A 22,270-nucleotide genomic window follows, 5' to 3' on the forward strand; every position below is an offset into this window, starting at 1 on the left:
GCTGAAGCTGTACATCAAGCAAGAATGGGAAAGAATTCCACCTACAAAGCTTCAACAATTAGTGCCCTCAGTTCCCAAACATTTATTGAATGTTGTTAAAAGAAAAGGTGATGTTACAGCGGTAAACATGACCCCGTCCCAGCTTTTTTGGAACGTGTTGCAGCCATAACATTCTAAGTTAATGATATTTGCTAAAAAAAATTGTTTATCAGTTTGTAGATTAGCGATTTTGTCTTGGTAGTGTATTCAATTAAATATAGGTTGAATATGATTTGCAAATCATTGTATTCTGTTTTTATTTGTTTAACAGAATGTCCCAACGTCATTGGAATTGGGGTTGTAATGTAGGCGCAGAGGCTATCGAGGAGTTGTCTACAGTTTGTAGGGCATGGGTATCAAAGCCTTTATGCGGTGCTCTGACCCAAGGAAAACAGCTTCCTGACTCCTTTGCTACTACTTCTTACCCCCTGGTTGCCCAAGCTGCAACAGATGATGCCCCCCTTGCCCGATTGACTCAGTGCCCACATGGCAAATAAGCCCTCCAGCTGCTTGAAGGTTGTACACTGGTCATGCCCAGTCTGTATCCAGACAAAACAGGAGCCAGACTCTGGCTCAACCTGGCTCTGGCTCAACCCTCAGATCACTAGACAGGGCAGGCTGTATTGGGACAGAGAAAATGGACTGAGACATTACGTTTTGTAACTATACCCTACCAAATAAACATTTCTCATTGAGACATTTATTTAGTTTCTTAACCTGTTTTATGGCCCTATTCCAATCAAGACTATCTACATTTTTGAGTTGATGTTCACAACGGGGATAGTTAAATATAGGACACCTAATAGCTAGTAGTGGAAGAGCAGCTGTATTAAATCTTAGTTTTAAAGCGGGCCCCATTAATATAGAACTTGTTTAATTCTTCTATAGAGGGTTAGGGTCTTTATTCTCGCTAGACTCAATGGTGACTTCACCTAAAAGGATGACTTTGCAGTTGAGTTGCAGCCTTGGTTCTCGTTCTGTTGTGACACTATCACCTGTTTAGGTTTGAGTGTGCTTTTCTGCTCCAAGATAGCGTTGCCTCCTTATCGGCCAGCGCAGCCTCTTACTGCTCTCTCACAATTCCCCTTTTCACTCACGATCGCTTTCTGTTCTTTCTCTTCAGTCAGTGTTGATTTTTGTTGGAGGCCAGCTGATTTGGGAAGTCCTCCCCGAAACAGATACCGAGCCCCCCACCTTTGCTCACTGCCCTGCACGCTGTCTCTCACTCACACGCACACACACAGAATTTGTAGGCCCTTCCCCTAACAGTAAAGCATGTGGTGAGCGCCAAGGGAAGTTTCCCCAAGGGACTTTTTACTGTGCTGCAGCCTTTCTCAGCTGACCTTTCTCCCAGTTTTCTTTATACTGTATACATATACTGTATATAAAGGACTTAGTGTTTCATGGACATTCATTTACTGTATATGTACCTGTGACCTCTTAAGAGTTTTAGCCCTTAGCTGTACTTAAACAAATAATGGATTAGTCAGTGGTTCTTTTAAAATGTTTTTAGTATTAAATAAATACAATTATTATGCATTAATTTTTTAAAGTTAAAAAAAAAAAAAAAAAAATCTAAAACAAAATCGGAATATTACAGAAGGGGAAAAAACATTTGAAAATGTGCTTTAGGCCTGCTATGATTAATTGAATAACTGGAATATTTTGATTACAAAAATGGTCGAAGAAAAATTTCATTTTTCTACACTGACTAATAGTACGCGCTCCCCACTCCGTGTAGAAATTAGTTTGCACGAGTCCGTAAAAGACTGAGAATGTACAAACTTTGGGATCGTTTCACACACAAGGACAATAAAGTGCAGTGTAGCACAACAGTACGTGTACTCTCGCCAACAGGTTGGAACGTATTGTAATGCCCCAGCCGCTGGTGTACTTTAAATCGCTTTTGAAAACAACCAAGTAATAGTTAGCACATTCATACAGGAGCTGCCAATGGCCACAAGTCACTCAACACGCAGAATGGCCAACGTTAGCTAGTTAACAGCCAGCCAATTCTACACTCTTCTACGCTGACGCCCATTAAAGCCATACACACTCATAAATTCACAGATACTACAGTAGAACGTAAGGATGGCGACTCCAAGTGCACAGAAATAATACAAGCGCCTCACATGTATGTTATTGTTAAAATTATGCAAAATAATTTTTTATCCAATTACTTGATTAATTGGAAACTAATCAGTAGAATACTCGATTTTTAAAAATATTCAACAGATTCCACTTAATTCTACAATTCAGCTAGATTTTTATTAAATACTAAATTGAATAATGGTAGATGACACTTCTAAATAAAATTAGAATGCACAAACAACATGGTCAACCTGCAATATCTGCTTCTTGTTTCTTTCCTGTGTGGTAAACACGCTTTGGCTTCCACAAACAGTGTGGCTTTAGAGTGAGGTAGCAATTTTTTTGTTCTAGTGATTTGCATGCCTTGCCCACAACACGTCGACAGCAGGGCTTGACGTTGCGTATAGTTGACCCACTTCCCCGTTGAGAAGCTCACAAGGGTTCAGTTTGTCTAAGCAGCATTTCTTAGTCACACATTTTAACTTTGGAGAAACAGTGAAGACTCGAAGCGTGGGACTTGAGCGCCTGTTTGAAGCTTTGCCCACACTTTAATCCTCACCTTGTGACTACAGCCTGTGACACAGTGCTGAAGTCCAAGCCCTCTGCCTGCGTTTCCCGCTCCCCGCCTTCTGTGCGTGGCCGGCGTAGCGAGAGCCACTCATCTACCGTCATGCACTGTCCCTTCGCTGCCCTCTTCGCACGTTGGTCCGAGACTGCTCCAACCAGTTTGCGGCGGCAGGGTTTAGTGTGTCAAGGTCTCTGCACTGTTCTGCTGTTCAGAGACCTGCGTGCGTGCGGAGGTCCCCTCATATTAGACAGTAATGTAAGTAAAAGGTGTCATCAGGTCATAGCTGCCTCATAAATTCAGTTGTGGTGTTTTTTTTTTTTTTTTGACACTTAAGTCATGGTTATATGAAAGAAAAACAAACACTTCAGAGATTGAGAGCCCTCCATTGATATCTGAACATAACGTCTCTGTTACAAAAGCAACAATTGTTTTTGTAACTAAAGTTTTTTTTTTTTATCCTCTCTCACAGTCTGAATTCATAACTTAAGTCTTGCAGTAACATCTTGCTGTATTAGGAATTGTGCTGAATTTGGACACTGACTAACAAATTGCTCAGCCTAGGGTGTGTTTGTGGTTGACTTTGTTGAAATGATCTTGTACTAATTCTTGTCTTCCTCTTCTCTGCACAGGCATTCTGTGTTAACTTGGGCTGTACCTATATGGCGTGTGTGAGCGGGGAATTTTGCCAGGCACAGCACCTCACTACTGTGGAGAAGTGAATCGGCTGCCCCCTGAAAGACTACGCGACCCAGAAACCCCCTTGATTGGGATTGTCCTCGGAAGCGCTGATTTGGGAATAAAAAAAGCCCTCCTGGATAACGCGTAGTCCTCGGCCCGACTGCCCCGCCGAATCTTTGCTTTCTGCTTTCTCTTTGAACAGCCAATCACAAACAGCTCTCCTGAATGGGGTAAACTGACTCTCGGATAGTCTCTTGATCTTTTTCCTTCCTTTTTTCCCCAATTATTTTAAATTTTGGTTTTGTATTTTTATTTTTACATCCTGGAGTGTTGTGGACTAGTTTTTGTTCCTTGTCCACTGTGTCCATCACCCCCCTAAGTTGACCCATTGTCTGCTTGTTTTCCTCTATTTATTCAACCATTTATGTCTTGACTGACTTCTGAGCCAAAGAGTTACTTTTTGTTTTGTAAGAGTTTTGCATTGTAATTTTTTTTAAAGCCGTCTCGCCAACATGAACCGCCCCGCTGCAGTCGAGATTACCTACGAGTGCATGAGGTTCCTCATCACCCACAATCCCACCAATGCCACCCTTAACAAGTTCACAGAGGTATGTCTGCATCTTTTATGCTTATCGCAACGCATCTGTTTTTGAGTGGGCTGGCATCTATGGTGGTCTTTTTTTTTTTCTTTTTTCTTTTTTTTTTCTTTTTTTTAAATTTTTTTATGCCTGCCAGGAGCTAAAAAAGTTTGCGGTGCACACACTGGTGAGAGTTTGTGAAGCCACTTACGACAAGGCTCCTGTGGAGAAGGAAGGGATACAGGTTTTGGTGAGAGACTGCAGTAAACCTTGATTAGTGGATATTGTTTCTCTCCTTTTTGATAGGATATGAAGTAATTGTAATTTTTCTCCCACCATCTCCAAAGGACTGGCCCTTCGACGACGGCGCCCCTCCTCCAACCCAGATCGTGGACGACTGGCTCAAACTACTCAACACCAAGTTTCGAGAGGAACCTGGCTGCTGCATCGCCGTGCATTGTGTCGCCGGGCTTGGCCGGTGAGTCCATAAATGATGTTTGTGTCCATATACGTTTTCATTGCATGGAAGTGGAACTTTTTGCTTTGCTAATTTTTAGCCCAAGTTTCTGAAGCTCCAGGGCGAGCCAGCCACAGTGCCTTGATGCCCCATCCCTTGCGCTGCTCGCTTGTACAGTAGCGAGTTGTCTTTTTTTTTTTTTTTTTTTTTTTTTTTTTTTGGGTCGTCGGGAGGTATTGTAAATCAGCCAATCAGATCTATTTGTCTGTGTTTTGTATTTTACCATATAAACAGACTAGTCCAATGTTGCCGTGATTTACCATAGACGGTAATCGTTAAATTTTTGCAAGAAATAATTATCGCCCGTTAATTGTCCTTTGTTAGTACTTTATCATACCACCAGGTGGTATCTGTGTATTTCTGTGATACTTTTACGGGTACCGAGTACCCGTAAAAGTATTGGTATCTGCAGCTCGGGCAACAAAACCCCCCAAAGTATCTCGTAAGGTACCACTGTACTGCGTTAAGTTTAACATGACTAGATCTGGGGCAGGTGGGCAGCGTTTGCTTTTCTTTTGAGATTTGGAGCTTTTAGTCCAGGCCACGGTCCATTTTAATATGGCAACTGCTCGTGGCGTCATCTGTTTCAAACTGGCCGGTTGCTACAACAACGTTCAACATACTGAAGTTATTTTTAGCGTATTTGTGTTGGCCCCGACATTAGCAAGACTATCTGTGCGGCGCCGGACTCGGCAGGCAGAACCAGTTTAAGATCATGATGGGTATTGTTTACCAACTTGCAACCTAATATGTAAATGCAACATGAATACATAAAATTGGCTCCCTTCAATGAGCCCATGCGGTGTTCACTCAACATCTTGCTGTGTGTGTTTCTTTGTCTGCTCTTTAAATAGCTGCTTGGTATAGCTAAGTTGATTGATCATAAGAGCTGTTGCTTCTCCGTCAGGGCTGAAAGTGACCTCCGTGTGCATGTGATCTGTCCGCCGGTCATGGGATTGTCCAAGCGAAATGCACGCATTGCACTGTCTCGATCCACTAGCAGCGTGGCAGAAAATTTCACACGCTTTATTCAATACAAAAAAAATCAAGCCTGAAAACAAAGTAGACAGAAGCACATGATGTGGGCAAGCTAGTGCTGTTTAAAAAAAAAAAAAAGTCTCCTGACCACAAAGGCATATTCAGCCAATCAGATCTATTTGGCCTTTGGCGTTTTGCATTCTGGATGTTGTATAACTGTCATTCTTGGTTAGTTGCTTCAGTTTTCTCATCAACTCGTTTTTTTTTTTTTTTTTTTTTTCTTCTCCCCCCCCCTCCCTTTTGGGTGCCTCAGTTAAGTCTAGTTTCGCACCAGCTGCTTTTCTTCTCAACTGCCAATTCTTTGATAATGTTATTCCCCTTTTCTTCGCTCCATCACAGCTTTGCATCTCTTTGTTCACCCCCTTCTTTCTTACATTCTATCCTGCGTGACACTTGCAGGACATCCGGAGAAATGCCTTACCAGCGTTGAGATCTGACCGGTCGGTCAATGGGCTGTGAAACATTTTTTTTTTTTTAAAATATTTATTTTCCTTTCCTGTTCTCTTTCTGGTGAGAGAGGTTTACACTGTCTTATTGTACCGCATGTAGTTTGAACCAGGTGCCCCTGCAGGGCAACACAAACCTGCGCACCCCTGTTGATTTCCCAGGCCTGTTTCCCAGGTTCAAATACCTCTCCCTCGAACCACCGTCGCACTAATGAACCATGTGAACTGTGGCATTTAATCTCTTCTCCTCTCCTCCTCCTCTTTGATTCCCGCGCTGTCTCCCCCTCACCTTGTACGCCGGATTCGTCCACCTCTCAGCGCTCCCGTCTTGGTGGCCTTGGCGCTCATTGAGAGCGGGATGAAGTACGAGGATGCCGTGCAGTTCATAAGGCAGTAAGTCTCTTTACTTTTGCTGTTAGAATAAAAATGTCTTGAGCAGTGAATAAAGAAAAGGTGATCGAATTGAAGTTTATGCCAACCTTTAGAGAGCCAAGGTGCATGAGGAAAACACATTACATTAGAATTATGTCACAGAACACCACAAAGGAAAACAAAAATCACAAATTATATATGCTGGAAAAATACTAATGATAATCTGGTCTCAATTTACTTGGAGATATAAATTAATTATGTACCTTCTGCCATCTAGTGGAAGATCATTCAATTGTTCTGTGTTTCACTGTACGTCACTGGCATGGATAGATAACACACATACATTATTTCTAGTAAATAAGGACCAATTAAATGAAATGGTTTGATTTCCTCCAATCTTTACTGGCCTGCAGTCATCCTCCCTTCCTTTGTTACTGCATGACTATATTTCTGCATACCTGGAGACGTGATATATTTTGAAACGATTGACTCGCACGTGGGGAATCGAAGTCAAGTGTAATGTCTTTGTTCATCTAGGTATGCCAGCGACCTATAGTGATGAGTACAACAATGCTCTTCCACTAGATGGCAGTTTACAATTAAGCTGTCTATCCGCCTTTTGCTGTTTATACAACAATAATGATGGTTTGTGTTCAAATAATCAGGCCCAGGTTTCACGTCAATTTGTAACTTGATACAAGATCATCATTTCAGTAAAGCCATTTATCGCAGGAGTATCTGTCCCAGATCCACCCATTATAGGTGAAAATGGGTCTGTAAAAGACCATAGAAAGTTATATAGCTGACCTGCAGTTCTTCAAGTAAGAGGCAAAGTGTGCTTGCTTCAAGCTATTTGTTAAAGTTTAAGAGAGCGTAATTAACATCGTTTATTTAAACACCAAATTAAATGTATCATTTCATACAACAAATGTCCGCTGGATCAACCTGGAAAACATTGCTGTAAAACTGCGAAGTCTGACATGTAACCATGATTAGAATTACTATAAGTGAGTGACACCACCTTTTTCACCGTGTGCTTCCGTAGGAAGAGACGTGGAGCCTTCAACTCCAAACAGCTTCTTTACCTCGAGAAATATCGACCGAAAATGCGTCTGCGCTTCAAGGATCCCAACGGGCACAGCTGCTGCGTGCAGTAAAGCAGGCCCGCCAGTACCTGAATATGCACCTCGAGCGGGAGGGGGGAGGGTGAAAATAAACGATGAGAGCGCTATCAGTAATTGTCGTGATGATTTCTAAACACTGAGTCATGGTTAATTGGACAGAGAACAAGCGAGTAATCGAATGAAATGAATTCCGATGGCGGGGGTACACCAGCTAAACCAATGAATGGAAGGTCAAAGCACACAGACGGGCCCACCTCCCGGTTCTACTGTCAACCACCACGGCCCATAATTGTTTTCAACTATAGTCCATCCTGTTGTTTAGTTTTTATATATATATATATATATATATATATATATATATTGCTTTTTCTTCCTCTCCCCCCCCCCACCTCATTCAGTTACAATTGTGGGATGATATACTTCCATTTTGTGAATTTTATTTTTAATTTTACACAAACAGTGGTGATGAAAGGATGCAATATGAAATAATAATCTGATTTTTATTCCTGCAAACAATGAATTTTATGATTGGAACAGATTAATGTATCTTAAAACATTTTTAAACCTATTGTGACTGTCCATTTTGGTATTTGGGGTGCCCCCCCCCCTTCTCTCTTTAACTGGGGGCACCTGAAAATGCAGTTTTTCCTTCACTTGTTTCAAGTCACTGATTTTAAAGGTTCACAGAGTTTGAATATGTCTGCAATATTTATTCACAAGGTGATGTGTGGGAGTTGCAAGTTTGGCAGGGGGGCAAGGACACTGATTTCCAATCGTTTATTTGTTTTCCTTCCTTTTGAGAGCCATGTCATTATTTTGTGTTTTTCTTTTTCTTGGAGTGCAATAATTTGTCCACCCCAGTAAAGCCCACCTAGCGGCCGTGCCACCCTGCACACATTCACCATCAGATATGTTATACAGGAAGAAACCTCTTGAATAGGTACATTTGTTCTTAACAGTGCAACAATAGGATTCCCTTTATTAGGTGCACACCCACACAGCATGAGGTCCCCCCCATCTGAAAGGCAAAGTGGAGAAGAATGAATATGGTCAGTTTTTTTTTTTCAATTTTTTTTAATTATTTTTTTAATTGTTGTTCCCATTTTGAAAACATCCCCAGTTCGTATTGGTTCTTTAAAGATAAATAAATTGAATAAAAAGCACTCCCGTCTCCTTATTAAGCGTCCCAATGCTTTTTGAAAGTTGTTTGTTAAAGGCTGTGCTAGCAAGTAGGCGGTGATTGATCACTTTGACAGCTAAAGGTTAAAGGTGAGTCATCAATGCCGGTAAACTGTTGTTCAACTTGGGGTGTGGAAGCTTTGCAGTGCAGGTGCTTCGGGGTTTAGTCTGCCACTAACCCGGCCAAAAATCAAGTGTGTGCGATAACAGGAGGCCCCTGCCGGCAAACTGATTCCAAGCCAGTCTGCTACACTTGTTTATCTATACTGCCGGAAGCCTTACGTGTGTCCTTTCCGTGGCGTGGGGTGAGTCAGCACCACGTGGAACGCACACGGCGACGTGGTACTGTCGAATGACTCAAAGAACATCCGATAATCTGGGTTCAAGCCAATAACTGGATTTATTCGAACGGCTCCCTCTGCTGCCTAAATCCTGTTATGACAACGAAAAAAAAATTATAATAAAAGGGTCAACTCCAAACTAAGGTCTAATTTAGACCAAAAAACAGGATTGCTTTCTCCACCCCCCCACCTTGTTTTAGTAAGAGGGTTTTGGTGAAAGTTTATTTTGTTGGACTGCGTGCGTGAGAGTTGGTATGTGTGTGTGACGATTTCTTGGTTGTGAAAATGTGTTGAATCGGACTGATTAATCACGTTTTGTTGATTTTTGAAATCTTCTTAAGCCCATCCTTGTTCTATTCATTATGCATGTGGCTTATCTGTAATAACATGTTTTACATGGAACTTTCGGGATGGGCTGTTTACTGGCTCCATAGTGAGTGTTAATGACACTGTCATCGCGAGGTCAGCGCGATCGGTTTAAGCACGGACGTGTGATTATCAGGAACAAGCACCTTCATTAACTTCAACGTTAACCATTTTTATATTGACAATATCCTGGCATTTTACTGCAGCTCAGAATAGTTGTTGGTGCTGTCACTATGCATAACAAAGTAGCTTCCACTGGAAACTTTTAAAGATTGATATCAGGCATCACACAATAGATGGCAAAATCTTAACCGTGAAAGAAAACAAGAATATGCTTCAAGGCATCCTGGATGTGCTGCAAGACATGTTGAGGGATGGGCCGGGCGAGTGGTTGCACTGTGCAACTAATGGTTTGGAGCCCCTTAGAGCTTCCTTGTGTGAGTAAACATTTCCATCCACCGAGTCAGTCGTCGTCCATTTGAGTTTTCTTCCGTGCAATACAACTCAGGCTTTATAAAGATAGCGTATTTGCTATTCCGTCCTGATCACTTATTTAAAACATCATAAATAAACACAATTGCTTTATTGACGAACAATCTGATGTTGAAAATGTTGGGTAAGGAAGAACCATTGGTTAACGCCAGGCAGTATATATAAAAAGTCTGTTGAACTCATGGTTAATGGGAGCTAGCACACACTTGTCACCTTTATAAAATGCCTCTTGAGCAACCTCAAAGTTCAGGTGGTCTAGTAGGCTTTCTTTTTCTTTTCTTTTTTTTTACATATTGTGGGAGCTTTAAAGTCGAAGCCTGAAGGTTTTGGGCTAACACTATTTGGAACTGTTCATAATTCCGTCCATTTTAAGGCCCCGGTTCCAAGGAAACCAAGGTTGAACTTTTTGGCCATAATTCCAAAAGGTTTGGCACAAACAAAACACGGCTCATCACCAAAAGAACACCATACCAACAATGAGGAATGATGGTGGCATCATGCTTTGGTGGAGTTCTCTTCCAGGGAGGGAATTCTGAACCGTTCCAAATAGCAGGCAGTGTTAGCGCAAAACCTTCAGGCTTCTGCTAGGAACAAAATAAAATTGTTAGGAAAAGCATACTAGAACTTTTGAACTTTATTTGGCGTTATTCGGAGGAACTTTAAATGGTGGCAAGTGTATGTTTGACTCCAATTTAAAACGAGTTTGAATGTGATTAGTTATTATGAACAGAGCTACATACCCGGTTTGACTAACTGACTGTCTAAATATAACTAACCATATAACTGTAACTGTAACCATGTGACTGAGTAACTAAGTAAAGTGAAGTGGAATGCAATAAAAAAAATTTTGCTGTCACTTTTTTTGGCCTGTCGCTATACGTCACTGGCATAAATAGGTGAACAAAGATACATTATTTGTAAGAAATAATCACCTTCAGACCAATTCAGTGAAACTTGGTAATTTTCCACAGCACACTTGAGAATCACACGTGGTTTTGACCAGACATGAAAAATCCATTAAGAATGCTTTAATAAGTTAAAAAAATTTTTTCTTTTTTGAATTCGCATTGCTAATTGAGGCCACAAAACTCTTGTTGCCATCGTGGCGTGTGGAACTTTAAAAATGCATGCTAGCTCATGGCTGTGTTTCTCTAATGAGGTGTGTCTGAAATGTTTGATGGCGCTTGCACTCATTTGAAAAACAAATACGCTTATTGTCATAAATATTTGATACGCAAATGAATATATGTAAAACACATCCATGAATTAGTCTGTTCTGATCCATTGTCTCGCGTCTAATACACATAAAGGATTTCCGCACAGTCGACTCCCCACAGGCTAAACGGGTACGTGCCATTATTTATGAGCAAAACAATTAGATTTTCCAAGTGGTGTTTAGTAGCGTTTAAGAACTTGAACACCCAAAACGAATCAATTTTTTTTCTTTCTTTCTTTTTTTTGTTGTTGTCTCATTTATAACTGAGTAGGATTTGTTGTAACATAAGTGCTGGAGTGGGGTATAGTTTAGAAATCCACCCATCCTAGCTGACTTTGGGCGAGAGGTGGGGTACACCTTGACCTGGTCGTCGGCCAATCACATGATTGATTATCTCCCCAATGTTTAGTTTAAATTGAAATTATGATTTATTGTGTATATTTGATTAAATAGCTAAATACCAATTAACTGTGAGTTGAGTTGAGTGTGAGTTGAATTTCACCTTTGGGAATTATTATAAATCCAGTGTAACTGAGGGGGGGGGAGCGAGAGAGAAAAAAATAAACTCTGCTAAATTTCCAATACAAACAATTCCCCTCACACACCACCAGATGAAGGTAAAGCCCTACATGAACAACTTCTCAGTACATCTAGTAACCACTGGAGGACAGTCCAAACACACCGATCTCCCTTCCACCTCAACTCCCAGGTGGACTGCTCTGCTTGAGAAGTCTGATGTATTCTGTCTGGCAGCATCTTGGACGCCACCGGTCTGCTGAGATGTTTGGATTCAGCGGCGTGGTAATTAATAATCACATATTTAGAGGAAACCTGGGGCTTGTTTAACTTCCCAGTCACTGGCCTGGGCCCGATTCATAGAACATCCCTTAGAGAATGCATCTGAGGTTCACTTGACAGTGTTTATTTTCCTCTTGTAGTGCTGTGCAGCATATGCACCTTGTTCATTTCAAAGTTGCACGTTTCTGTACTTCAGTCTTTCTTAGTCTGATTACTTTTACTGGCTTCATTTGAAAACATATCTACAGTCTACTCCTTACTTTGTCAAAATAGGCTTGTTACTTTTTCAACCTTCACAGAAGATGACGCGACATAATATATATATATATATATATATATATATATATATATATAGGCCCAACCTACAGATAACGTGTATTTTTTTCAGTTGTTATGATGAGCTAATTTAGCTCTTTTTTTCCCCTTTTATTACTCAGTTAAAAAAATTAGCAAAGCCATGTGCACATATTTTGAGCTAATTGTTTGTTTGTTTGTTTTGTTCTTAAAGGGCCGATCTCGCTGGCGCAGATGTCACTGTGACTGTCACGGTTGATTAGCTGCGGCGACTCGGGAGAGCAAAATATTGCTTTCGGTCTCACCGTGGCGACATCTCGCGGAGACCAATTCGTCTGGAAGTCGTTGCGGCGATGCTGCAGAGACATCTTTGCTAACATTGTGAACTGAGTTACAAAAAAAACCCAAACAAAGCTAAATTAGCTCATGATAACAACTGAAACAGCACACCTTACTTGTATGTTTTATTCAGATTAGATGGAGAATTTTGGAATGCCAGAAACTCAGGATTTTTAAGATTTTTATTCGCCATGAATCGTTGTCGACAGGATCCATTAAATAAGGCCATGGATGGGGAATATTTTGCATCCCGAATCTGTTCATGCGTCCATTGTTCAGGTTTCTCCATGTCGCTGCTGTCCCTGTTTTTTATACCTTAAAAGATCTCAATCAATCGAGATCTTAGCCGCAGTTGAAATTACATTTCTCTTTTTTTTTTTTTTTTTTTTTTACGTTGTGATGTCATCCACAGAGGCTAAAAGGAGTAACGAGCAGATATGTTTGCAAATGTAGGGAGTATAAGTAAAGTCATCAGAAAAATAAATACTCAAGTGGAGTACAGACGTGAGAAACTATATTTAATTCCGACCACAGTTCATCCCTAGAGAATGGATCTGAGGTTGACTCGGCACTGTTTATTTTCATGTACCTGTGTTGTGCGGCGTGCACCTTGCTAATTCCCAGAGTAATAGCAGTGTTCAATCGCGGCACCCGTTTGACAGTACCCGTGCAGTTGGCGAGGGTTACGTGTTGGCACGTCAGTGTGCAGCGTGCCCTTGGCCCCGTCACAAGAAGCTAAGCCAGCGTCTTGAGTGTGAGTGGATGCTGAATGACAGGCTTACTTGGTGCCACTCAATCAGCGGGCCTGTCTGACCTCTCTCACGTCTTATTTTCTCTCACTCTCTTTCTCTCTCTAGAGAGAAAAAAAGATGTGTGTCATCCTCCCATGTGGCATCTCGCCGCCTCCATCCTTCCCCTCTCTCTCTCTTTTGCCTCCCCGCACTAGTTGGTCTTCTGCGACGAATCCCCTCTGGCTTATCGCTGTGGACGTCTCTCCACTTTTCTCCTACCTCCTCGCCATCTTTATTCACCCCGTTATCGGCGACGCGCTCATCTTCTTGCAGCTGCTGCTTCCCATCTTTCCATTTTGCTGTGGATTTGCCGCTCACACAGGGTCGTCTTCTAACCTCCCATATCTGTCACTCAGTGTTCCGTTTCGGTCTCTCAAGAATCCGCACCGCCCCGCCCACCTCCGCCGCTCCCCTGCCGTCACTCCTCTCCAAAAGCAGGTAACAGGCAAAAGCAAAATAGCAAATACACGGCATGTGGTCTCGGTGTGTACTTCCGGGACCCTTTTACGAGTACCAGTATCGCTATTGGCACTGACGCCAGGCGACAAAAACACCAAAACATTTCACTTTTAAAGCTAACTTATGTAATTCTGTTGTTTTTAAATTTCAGACATACAAATACTTCTGTGTAAGTTCACTTTTTTTTAATCACTTCCGCATGTCCGACTTTAGAGTTGCACGCCTTCGGTGTAGTACCACGTTGTGCCACAACATGGCAGGCAGCACTGAGGTCTAACAGAAGAGACGCAGGTTATCACGCATTTGACTACAGAAGTTATTTTTCAGTCGAATGACGTCCCACAAGCTCGTAACGTATTGAAAGTGGAAACGGTTCTGCCATCTGACCTTACCACTGGAAATGCTTAATGGCTTTCCATGCGTAAGGTCCATTAAGAGCAACGAGAGGCAGACGCACTTAGCTCCAGTTGTATTCGTTGTTCCCACCGAGCAGAGAAAATATACAGTATGCCTGTGAGTATTGTTGTATGCTCTGTTGCTGCTCCGTGTGTGTTAAGGTAGCAGCTGTTTGTTTCCCTAACATGTATGCTAATTTCCGTTAGCCCGTCTATGGCAAATAGACACATTACAGTGTTCCTCCGTATTTTACCGATTTTCCTTTTTGCTGTTTTTTTGACCCTCTCGTTTTTTCATTTCGTTTTTTTTTTTTTTTTTTTTTTTGCCCCAGTAAAAAAAGTGTTAGAATATACAAAGTTGAATTCTCTTTTGTTTTATGGAATCAGTTTTAACTTCAAAGTTCAACATATAAACAGCTTCAAGCGAGCACGCTTTGCATCATTTTTAGAGAACTGTGCGAGTAAGAAAGTGAGGCGCTAATAATAGTTTAGAAAGTGTGTTCTAATAAGTTAAGCTACTTTTCCAAAAATGATATGGTCTCTCTCTAGCGCAGATTTTCACTTATGGCGGGCGGGTCTGGAATGTATAACGGGTTCACTGTAAACAGCAGATGAGCTATTTGTGGTTGAGCTGAGCTTCACGTCTCCGGGTAGGATTCGGCAAATGAGTAGGGGGGCTTGTTTAGGCCCAAAGCGTTGTTCCACTCTTAATACACTTATCTGAACTCATATCAATAGCCCCAAAGCAGCAGGGAAAGGCCAATGTATGCTGACACACAATGTGTTAAGTGGCTGTCTTAACAAGCACCGGTGCTAATTGGCTGTTTGAGCTTTCTCCTTCTTGTCAATGCAGGTCATGATTTGCCAGAAGACCTACAATGTGTTTATATTCCCTTTCCCTCCAACGTGGAACTTTTACTAAGCCTCTTCGCGGGAGTCAAAGTGCGCATCGGTGCCTCCCGAGCCCTGAGCGTGTTCTCCACTTCAGCACGTACCTGATTAGCTTTGGAAATGACAAATTTGCAAGCGAGTCATCCTGGTCACACGAGCACACACACACACACACACGCACACACGCACACACGCATGCACGCACATACGGATTGTGCCCCATGCAATTAGGATCCAACTGTTGTTTCTTTAGAATTCAGTGCAGAGGGAAGACTGAGACAAACCACATCTGGTCCTTTGAAACAAGAGCGCTCATATACAGCATGCAGATTGGGTTCCAAACAAACACAAGTGTCATGTCGTTCACGCAGGCGGATTTTTAAGTGTTACTGCAATTACTCCTTAGCATAATCAACTATTTAATGGGAAACAACACCATTCTAACAGACTTTCTACCAGTTGTAGAAAAGCACTGGTCTACATTTGCAACCTAAATTCAAATATTTGCTCAACAAAATTGTGTTAATTCATCCCCAACAGTCTGTTCTTCTTTATGTCATCGATGGTTTCAGTAATTGTGACTTGAAAGTGCTGCTATCAAGGGCGGGGGATTAAGTCGGCTACTGAAGCCGCAGGTATCGCATGCACGGCCAGAATGATATCGATTATTCTTGATTCTCCATTCCTAAACTGCATGTAGAGAAGAGAAGAGGATGTGCTAAAAGCAGTATTGCACAGATGCGTCCTTTGCAGATGCCAGGTTGACACCTGCGAGAGGCATGAAAAACAGCAAAAATACCAAAAGTAAAGTGCAGCATTGATGTTCCCATGTTAAACCGCCACTTTGGAGCCTCGCCACATGTTGAGAAAACAAGGGGGTGAGGCATTTATCCGCACAGCAATCACAATCATTAACTAAAAAGGGGTGCTGCCGCTGGTGGGAGAAGCCACTATTAGGCTACAAAAAATGAATACATCGCCAGCGAAATTGCAGAATTAAAAAAAATAAATAAAAAAATTGTCAACAGCACAGATGGACAGATAATGTGATCTCCACAGCAGCTGCACCGTCTGGAGTGCCATTTATTTTTAAGCAAAGTATTCAAAGCCGACCTGAATGTAAACTTTAGAATCAAGATGGTAAAGTGTATTTGAATTCCAATAACATCGTACCTTGCCGCCGTATGAGTGACCCCCACACTTAGAGGAGTTTTTCGAAATGTGAGCAGACAGTGACAATTCTTAAAAAACAGGTCTCAAGCTGTTTACTGTCAAATTAAACATAAAACAAAGCAGATTACATGTTGTGGATTTTAAACAAACACACTTTACCTTAATGTACGCTAGCGTAATGCTAATAGAAAAAAACTGCATCGACAGGCTAACAGCATCTATGTAACCGTGTTAAAGAGCTTTAAGGAACAGATTTAAACACAATTGATGCAGCAACACATGTAGGCAGACAATATAACATTACTCACAGCCATATACGCTTTATCCTCAGCGATAAAAGACGAATATTACTGCATCTTAGTCAGTCACTTACAGTAGTTGTGAAACTCTTGATGAAGATGATTTGAGAATACTAGTGCGAGTGTGGTCACGGAACAAAAAAAAAAAAGAAAAAAAAACTTTTTTCTGAAGGCAGCACTGTACTCAACAGTTGTCATCTTCAAACTCAGTTTCTCAATAAGGACCTCTGAAAAGCACTTTGAACACATAAATGTGTCGTTTGTTGTCGCAACGTAGCGTCAACACTTGAGAAGCATTTATTGTGACAGTACTGTAATTCATATTGCCAGTACAAGTACATGCTCCATTGTATATCGACCTTTTGTAGAACTTCAAAGAACATCTCCATAAAAGCTGTAGGAGTGAAAGCAGCTATGTGGTTTGAAGAAAAAAACCTGCTGTAAGACGTTCGCGATGCGATGCTGTCACTCGACTCAACGAGCATCAGCAAATTGACGTGATTGGCTGTAACGTAACAATGAACGGATCAGGCCGCCGCCCCGCTCCTCACTTTGTGACGCCGCTGTTAAATGGCAGCCGGAAAACAAAAGTGTCTCTCAATGGGTTATTTTCTTGCGTCTGAGCCCCTCTTCTTTTCCTCCTCAATTTAATCTCAGGTGGGAGAGAGAATGACGAGGCCACGAATTACCAATGGACAAAGAGGCTCAAGTGGACTCTGCCAACTTTAGTTTGAGTCGGTCCTACAATTAAAATATACGGTCAATATTTTTAGTGAGGGCAGCACGGTGGAAGAGTGGTTGGCACATCTAACGCACATTCAACAGGTTCTGGTTTTGAATCTTAGCCAAGGCATTCACGTGTAGTGTTGCTCCCACATTCCTAAAACATAAATTTGGGGTTAAATGAACATTCAAAATTGTCCTTGCGTGTAAATGTGCCTCACATGGCCACCTGGGGGCAGGAAAAGACAGACAGAGGAATACACTGTTCATTGCGAAGTGTTGACTCCTCTTACATCATCAGTATGGCACTAATATTAGTCGTTCTCAGCAAAGGATAAACAATGCATGATTGTGAGTACTGTTATACTGTCTGTCTGCACTATACTGTCCTGTCGCTGCACTGTTTGTGTCATAAGATGCACCAAATATAAAAGTAGTGCTTTGGTGCCATCTTACGGTAGGTAAAGGCAATTATAAAGTTTTTGGGGGATGTCACTTAGTCACAGATTTTAGTTATTCATAGCAGGGCTCTGCCCCTAGTCCCTGCAAATTTTCCCTTTTATCTGTTTTGTGAAGCACTTTGTTTTGTTTTGTCTTGTCCTGAGTGAGGACAAGCATCGTAGCAAATGGATGGACCCCATCTAACAGTATATGCTCTTCACTGACGTTTCCTTGAGCAGCCACCTTTCCGGGGTCGCTCCTCCAAAAGCTCTGGACGTCAGCGTGCCTGGCGTTTTTCGTTCTGGCAGATATCTGATCCCTTCGGAGTCCAACGGGTGCCAAGGAATCTCTTCTGAATGCCAACGTTCCCCTCCAGTCTTTGGCTGACAAACGAGCGAGCCAAGTCCGTCGCCGGGTTCAAACCGCTAATCAAAACAAAAGCGTGGCGCCTCAAACAAACGGTCACGCTGGCTTCCCGACGTGCCTCGCCAAGGGAAACGTCCTCGGGCTAGCCCTCGATTTCGCATCGAACGGTGTAATTCGAGCAATGGTTACACCATCGGCTCGCTCGTGCTCTCTTTTCAGGGCTGCCCTTTCTTACTATTGATTCTCAGCACAATGCTTCGCTCATCGACTTCTGCCAGAGTGATATGCCGAGTGGATGAGAGGCGGTTGGAGAGATGATCTTACCATTATCCCTAAAGTACTCGACCATTGTGGGCAGATCAAAGTGGTGTCTGTGCTCTCGGATATGTTTATGGCACACCGCTGTGCAGCAAGGACTCTCTCAATACACGCATTAAAAAGACTTTTACTGCTCGTTGTCACGTGGAAGTTCAAACAGCAACCAAAGGGATTTATTTCATCCTCTGCATCATTACTTTAATCTAAAGTCATTTTACAGTCTAACAAAGCATTTACCTTTAGTTCATCTAATCAGATGAATGTATAGTAGTTAAAATACGTAATCGTACAAGTGTTGTACTGTAAAAGTCCTCACGTTTCGTTAGCCATCAGAAAAATATAGATACCTGAAAAATCAATTTACAAGTACAGTAACAAAGGATTTGTAGTTTATGACTTCCCACCACTGATTGTGGCTTGTGGAAAGAGATGATACGAGGCCTCGAACTGACAAGGCCAGCGTGTTTGATCAGCACAGTGGAAGACGCTAACGTGAATGTTACAGTTACTCATTTGTACAACAAGCTGTCATAGAAAGCGTCCATTATTAAATAATCCATTTTTCGTGACCTACATGTTTTTTTTGGGTGAGAAAAGAAGAAAAAAAGATACATGCTCGAAAAATGAACAGCATTCATGTGGGCAGGGGGACATGTTTTGAAGATGTTCTCCACTTCCCTTGGAGAACATCTTGTTTGAGACTGTTGAATTGTTGTCAATAATCTGCACGGCATGATGAGGAGGACTGTTTAAATAGCAATTCTAGAGTGGCTCCATCCATGGATCAAACACTTTTATTACATACAAAATGATTGATACTTCATAGCCAGAACTTTACAGTATGAGCAAACAGGTACTGACTTTTTTTGTAAATTATAATGATTTATGCTTGTGGTGTTATTGTTTCACGTTGGGTTTATCTTTCAGGTAAGGATCGTTTTGATTAGTGTACTATGTGCTTTTTTTTTTTCTTTTTTCTTTTATCATATTTTAGCCTAGTGTTCCTAAAAAGATCATCTTCAAGTCATTTCAGTACAGGCCTCCATGGTTCTGATGTAATATTGGCAAAGGAAGAATTGTCCCAGCTCTCACGGTGGCTCTCATTATCTTGTGTACGTGTTCAACAGAGATAAATTGACACAAAAGATGTTTTGTTTTTAAGGCATAATTCTTAACCCAAGATTAGGTGTTTGCATGTAATTATATGGATCTGAATTTCCTTTGAGTCTTTGCCCCTGGGTGCTCAGTTTAGCATCTGTTTCTGTTTCATAATACCTCTCCTTGCTGTAGTAAGAGCATAGCGAGGGATGGTGACATTCGATGATTGCTGATAGCAAATGCACAGCTTGCGGTGCCGTTTGGATACTTGATACCAGAAGGCTGGGACACTGATTACAATCAGAGCAACGGTGGGAGGGAACCCGCAATATTACACCCAAATTCAACAAGTGGGTTTGACAGGTGGGGGGTGTGGGGGGTGGGGATAGCTGAGATGGCAGCATAATTGACAGCTCATAGTACTAAGCTGAACTCTGACCTCTGCTGGTTTGTTTTCCCCCACAGTCTCCCCGCATAGCTCGCTGTGATTTGACAGGCATGTATAATTCAAGACCGTTTCCGAAGCGGAGCACATATATACACAGGCGCCGTGTGAGCCCTAGTTAGTATTCCGACCGTTTCCCGCACTGGCAAACAGACAACAGTGTCAGGTTGCCTGTTGGTGAAGGTAATGGAAGCATCTGCGCAGGAAATGGCGGGGAAATGAGAGGTTGAGGAAATCAGGAACTGCATGCATATGCACTCATGTACAATTCCGCACGTATGTCTCCTCAGGTGCGTTAGCGGAGAGAGCGCCTCGCCCGGTAATACGCGCAGGCCGCCAGCTTCTCGGAGGCAATTTCCGTCGTAAACAAAGGCGGGATGTCGGAAATAAACTGAAGCGGGCAAGCAAATCAGGAATTGCAAGCCTGAGGGGCCTTGTGTTCACACAAGTATGCGGAGTATAATGATGTTGCTAAATCCGGCTCGGCGGTCCGATTTTGCTACTCGTTCGAGGAGAGCCACCTCGGGCTTTGTCATCAGCTGTGCATCTGTGAAAAGGAGGAGGACAGTGAAAGGTATTGGAAAGGCTCTGCTAAGGCCTGGCATCTTGGAGATAATCAGAATCTCTCTCCAGGCTGCTTGTCTACTCAAAGACTTCGCCTCCGTCCGACTCGGACTTGGTCGGCCGTAACCTCGCGGTGACAAACTCAGGCAAGCGCACATGTAAGGTTGCGTAGAAGCTGGCACACAATCCGGTCACGTGAAAAAAAGAGGCACGCATATAATAACATGTTTTGCATTCCTAACTCCCTGTCTTTTTTTACACAAGTATTTGTACTTCAACTTAACTCATTCACTGCTAGCCATTTTCAAAGCAGAGTTCCCCATATTGCCGGCCACTTTGACTGATCTTTCAAGACCCGAAGAATATTTTGCTCTGTGACACAATAAGCTAATGAACCAAAGGGCTTTTGATGGCAACATCATTTATTTACAGATGTACAACTAAGAAACACGCCGTGAGCGATGCTGACTCATCGTATGGCTCAAGTCGAACGTCAGTGACTTTTTTACGTGGCGTATGTCGTTCACTACAAATTGTGTCATATTTTTTTTAACAATCTCAACACATTTTCTGCTACTTTCTGCGGCATGTACTCTGTTCATAACACCCATATGAATACTGTTTGAGTTGTCCAACGTGTTGGCGTTTCACTCCCTCATAATCGATGTGACCAGCCGCGAGTTGCCGCCTAATCTTTATCTTCAACTCAAAAGCTGTGCTCATCTCAAATCCAAAGCAATGCAACGCTGCCATCAGGAAGGAATCTGTTCGTCATTAAAGTCATTTACAGACACTGAATTTCACAGACAAGTTGGGTGAGAGACCCTCTTCCACGCCTACTCGTTGAAAAACGAACTTAATAATATAAAAGTGTATGACAGTGAATGAGTACATAGTGGGAGTAATTTTGCCACCTCTGGAGTTAAGATATTCTTCTTTTTCTTGAGCCTTTTCCCATGAGACAGGCAGTCTATCCTCTCGACCCGTCACAAGTCAAGCCGGAATGGCGTGAATGAATGCTAAGTGACAGGATTTAGAAGCCCCAGTCCTGAAATACTCTTTGTAATACCTTCACAAACAGAGAAAGCACAGTGTGGCTGTCGCTCTGAAAACTGTAATTATGTTGTAGACGAGTGCCAAAATCAGCAGCTTGAGGGAAAAGACCTGAGTCCAATCAATGCTCAGTTGAACCTGAAAATATTATGGTTTTTAAAAGCAAAAATCAGGTTTCCTCTTTAGCGCTTACAGACAATAAATATCCAAGACAAGACCTTGTTACCGCTACGTAATATTTGAATGCCTCCACTAAAAGTCCCTTGACTCTGTGTACCACTGTGCCTTGCGTTTCCTAACAAGTTGCCGGTCGCAGTTGACTGACGCATCGCTGCGATCCGTATGTGAAATTTGGTCGGCCCTCTCTGAGTACCCACGACGGTCATGTGACATCTTCAATTTTACTGCTTCTCGTGTTGAAATAAACTGAGTAAAAGAGCTTTTATCCACTCCATCTGCTTGGAACACTCAGAGCTAAAATGAACACGTCGACACTTTATTTTAAAGGGCAGACGACAGACAGTGGATGTGTTTCCAATGGTTACTTCATTCATATGTGCTGCACTTTTGTTAATTTATGTAAAACCATTTTATGTACCATATGTACTTTTTGTCTGCTTTGCCAGGTCACCGTTGTGAATGAGACCTCGGTCTCAACTTTTTTTTATTACCTCGATGAATAAAGTATTTTTTGTTTTATTTAAAAAAAAACAATCTCCTTGTGCAACAGGTTTTGTTTGAATCCGGTTTGGGATCCTTTCAGCACTATCAGATCCCC

General features: G+C 42.1%; 1 protein-coding gene across 4 annotated transcripts in view; it reads left to right on the top strand.

The window, feature by feature from the left end:
- Positions 1–22,270, top strand: part of LOC133396181 (protein tyrosine phosphatase type IVA 2) — a 45,609-nt gene that overhangs the window by 8,809 nt on the left and 14,530 nt on the right. For 2 of the 4 annotated variants that reach the window (XM_061665708.1, XM_061665707.1), the window contains 5 exons: positions 3,328–3,606; positions 3,876–3,984; positions 4,112–4,204; positions 4,302–4,432; positions 6,274–6,348. In XM_061665708.1, the coding sequence (XP_061521692.1) occupies positions 3,602–3,606; positions 3,876–3,984; positions 4,112–4,204; positions 4,302–4,432; positions 6,274–6,348 (413 nt within the window). In that variant the 5' untranslated portion in view covers positions 3,328–3,601. Of the gene's footprint in view, positions 1–2,817; positions 2,954–3,327; positions 3,607–3,875; positions 3,985–4,111; positions 4,205–4,301; positions 4,433–6,273; positions 6,349–7,372; positions 8,615–22,270 lie in introns of those variants that run through there. The other 2 variants (XM_061665710.1, XM_061665709.1) reach the window with 2 other exon arrangements.

The sequence above is a fragment of the Phycodurus eques genome, chromosome 20 (genome assembly GCF_024500275.1).
Source record: "Phycodurus eques isolate BA_2022a chromosome 20, UOR_Pequ_1.1, whole genome shotgun sequence".
NCBI lineage: Eukaryota > Metazoa > Chordata > Actinopteri > Syngnathiformes > Syngnathidae > Phycodurus > Phycodurus eques.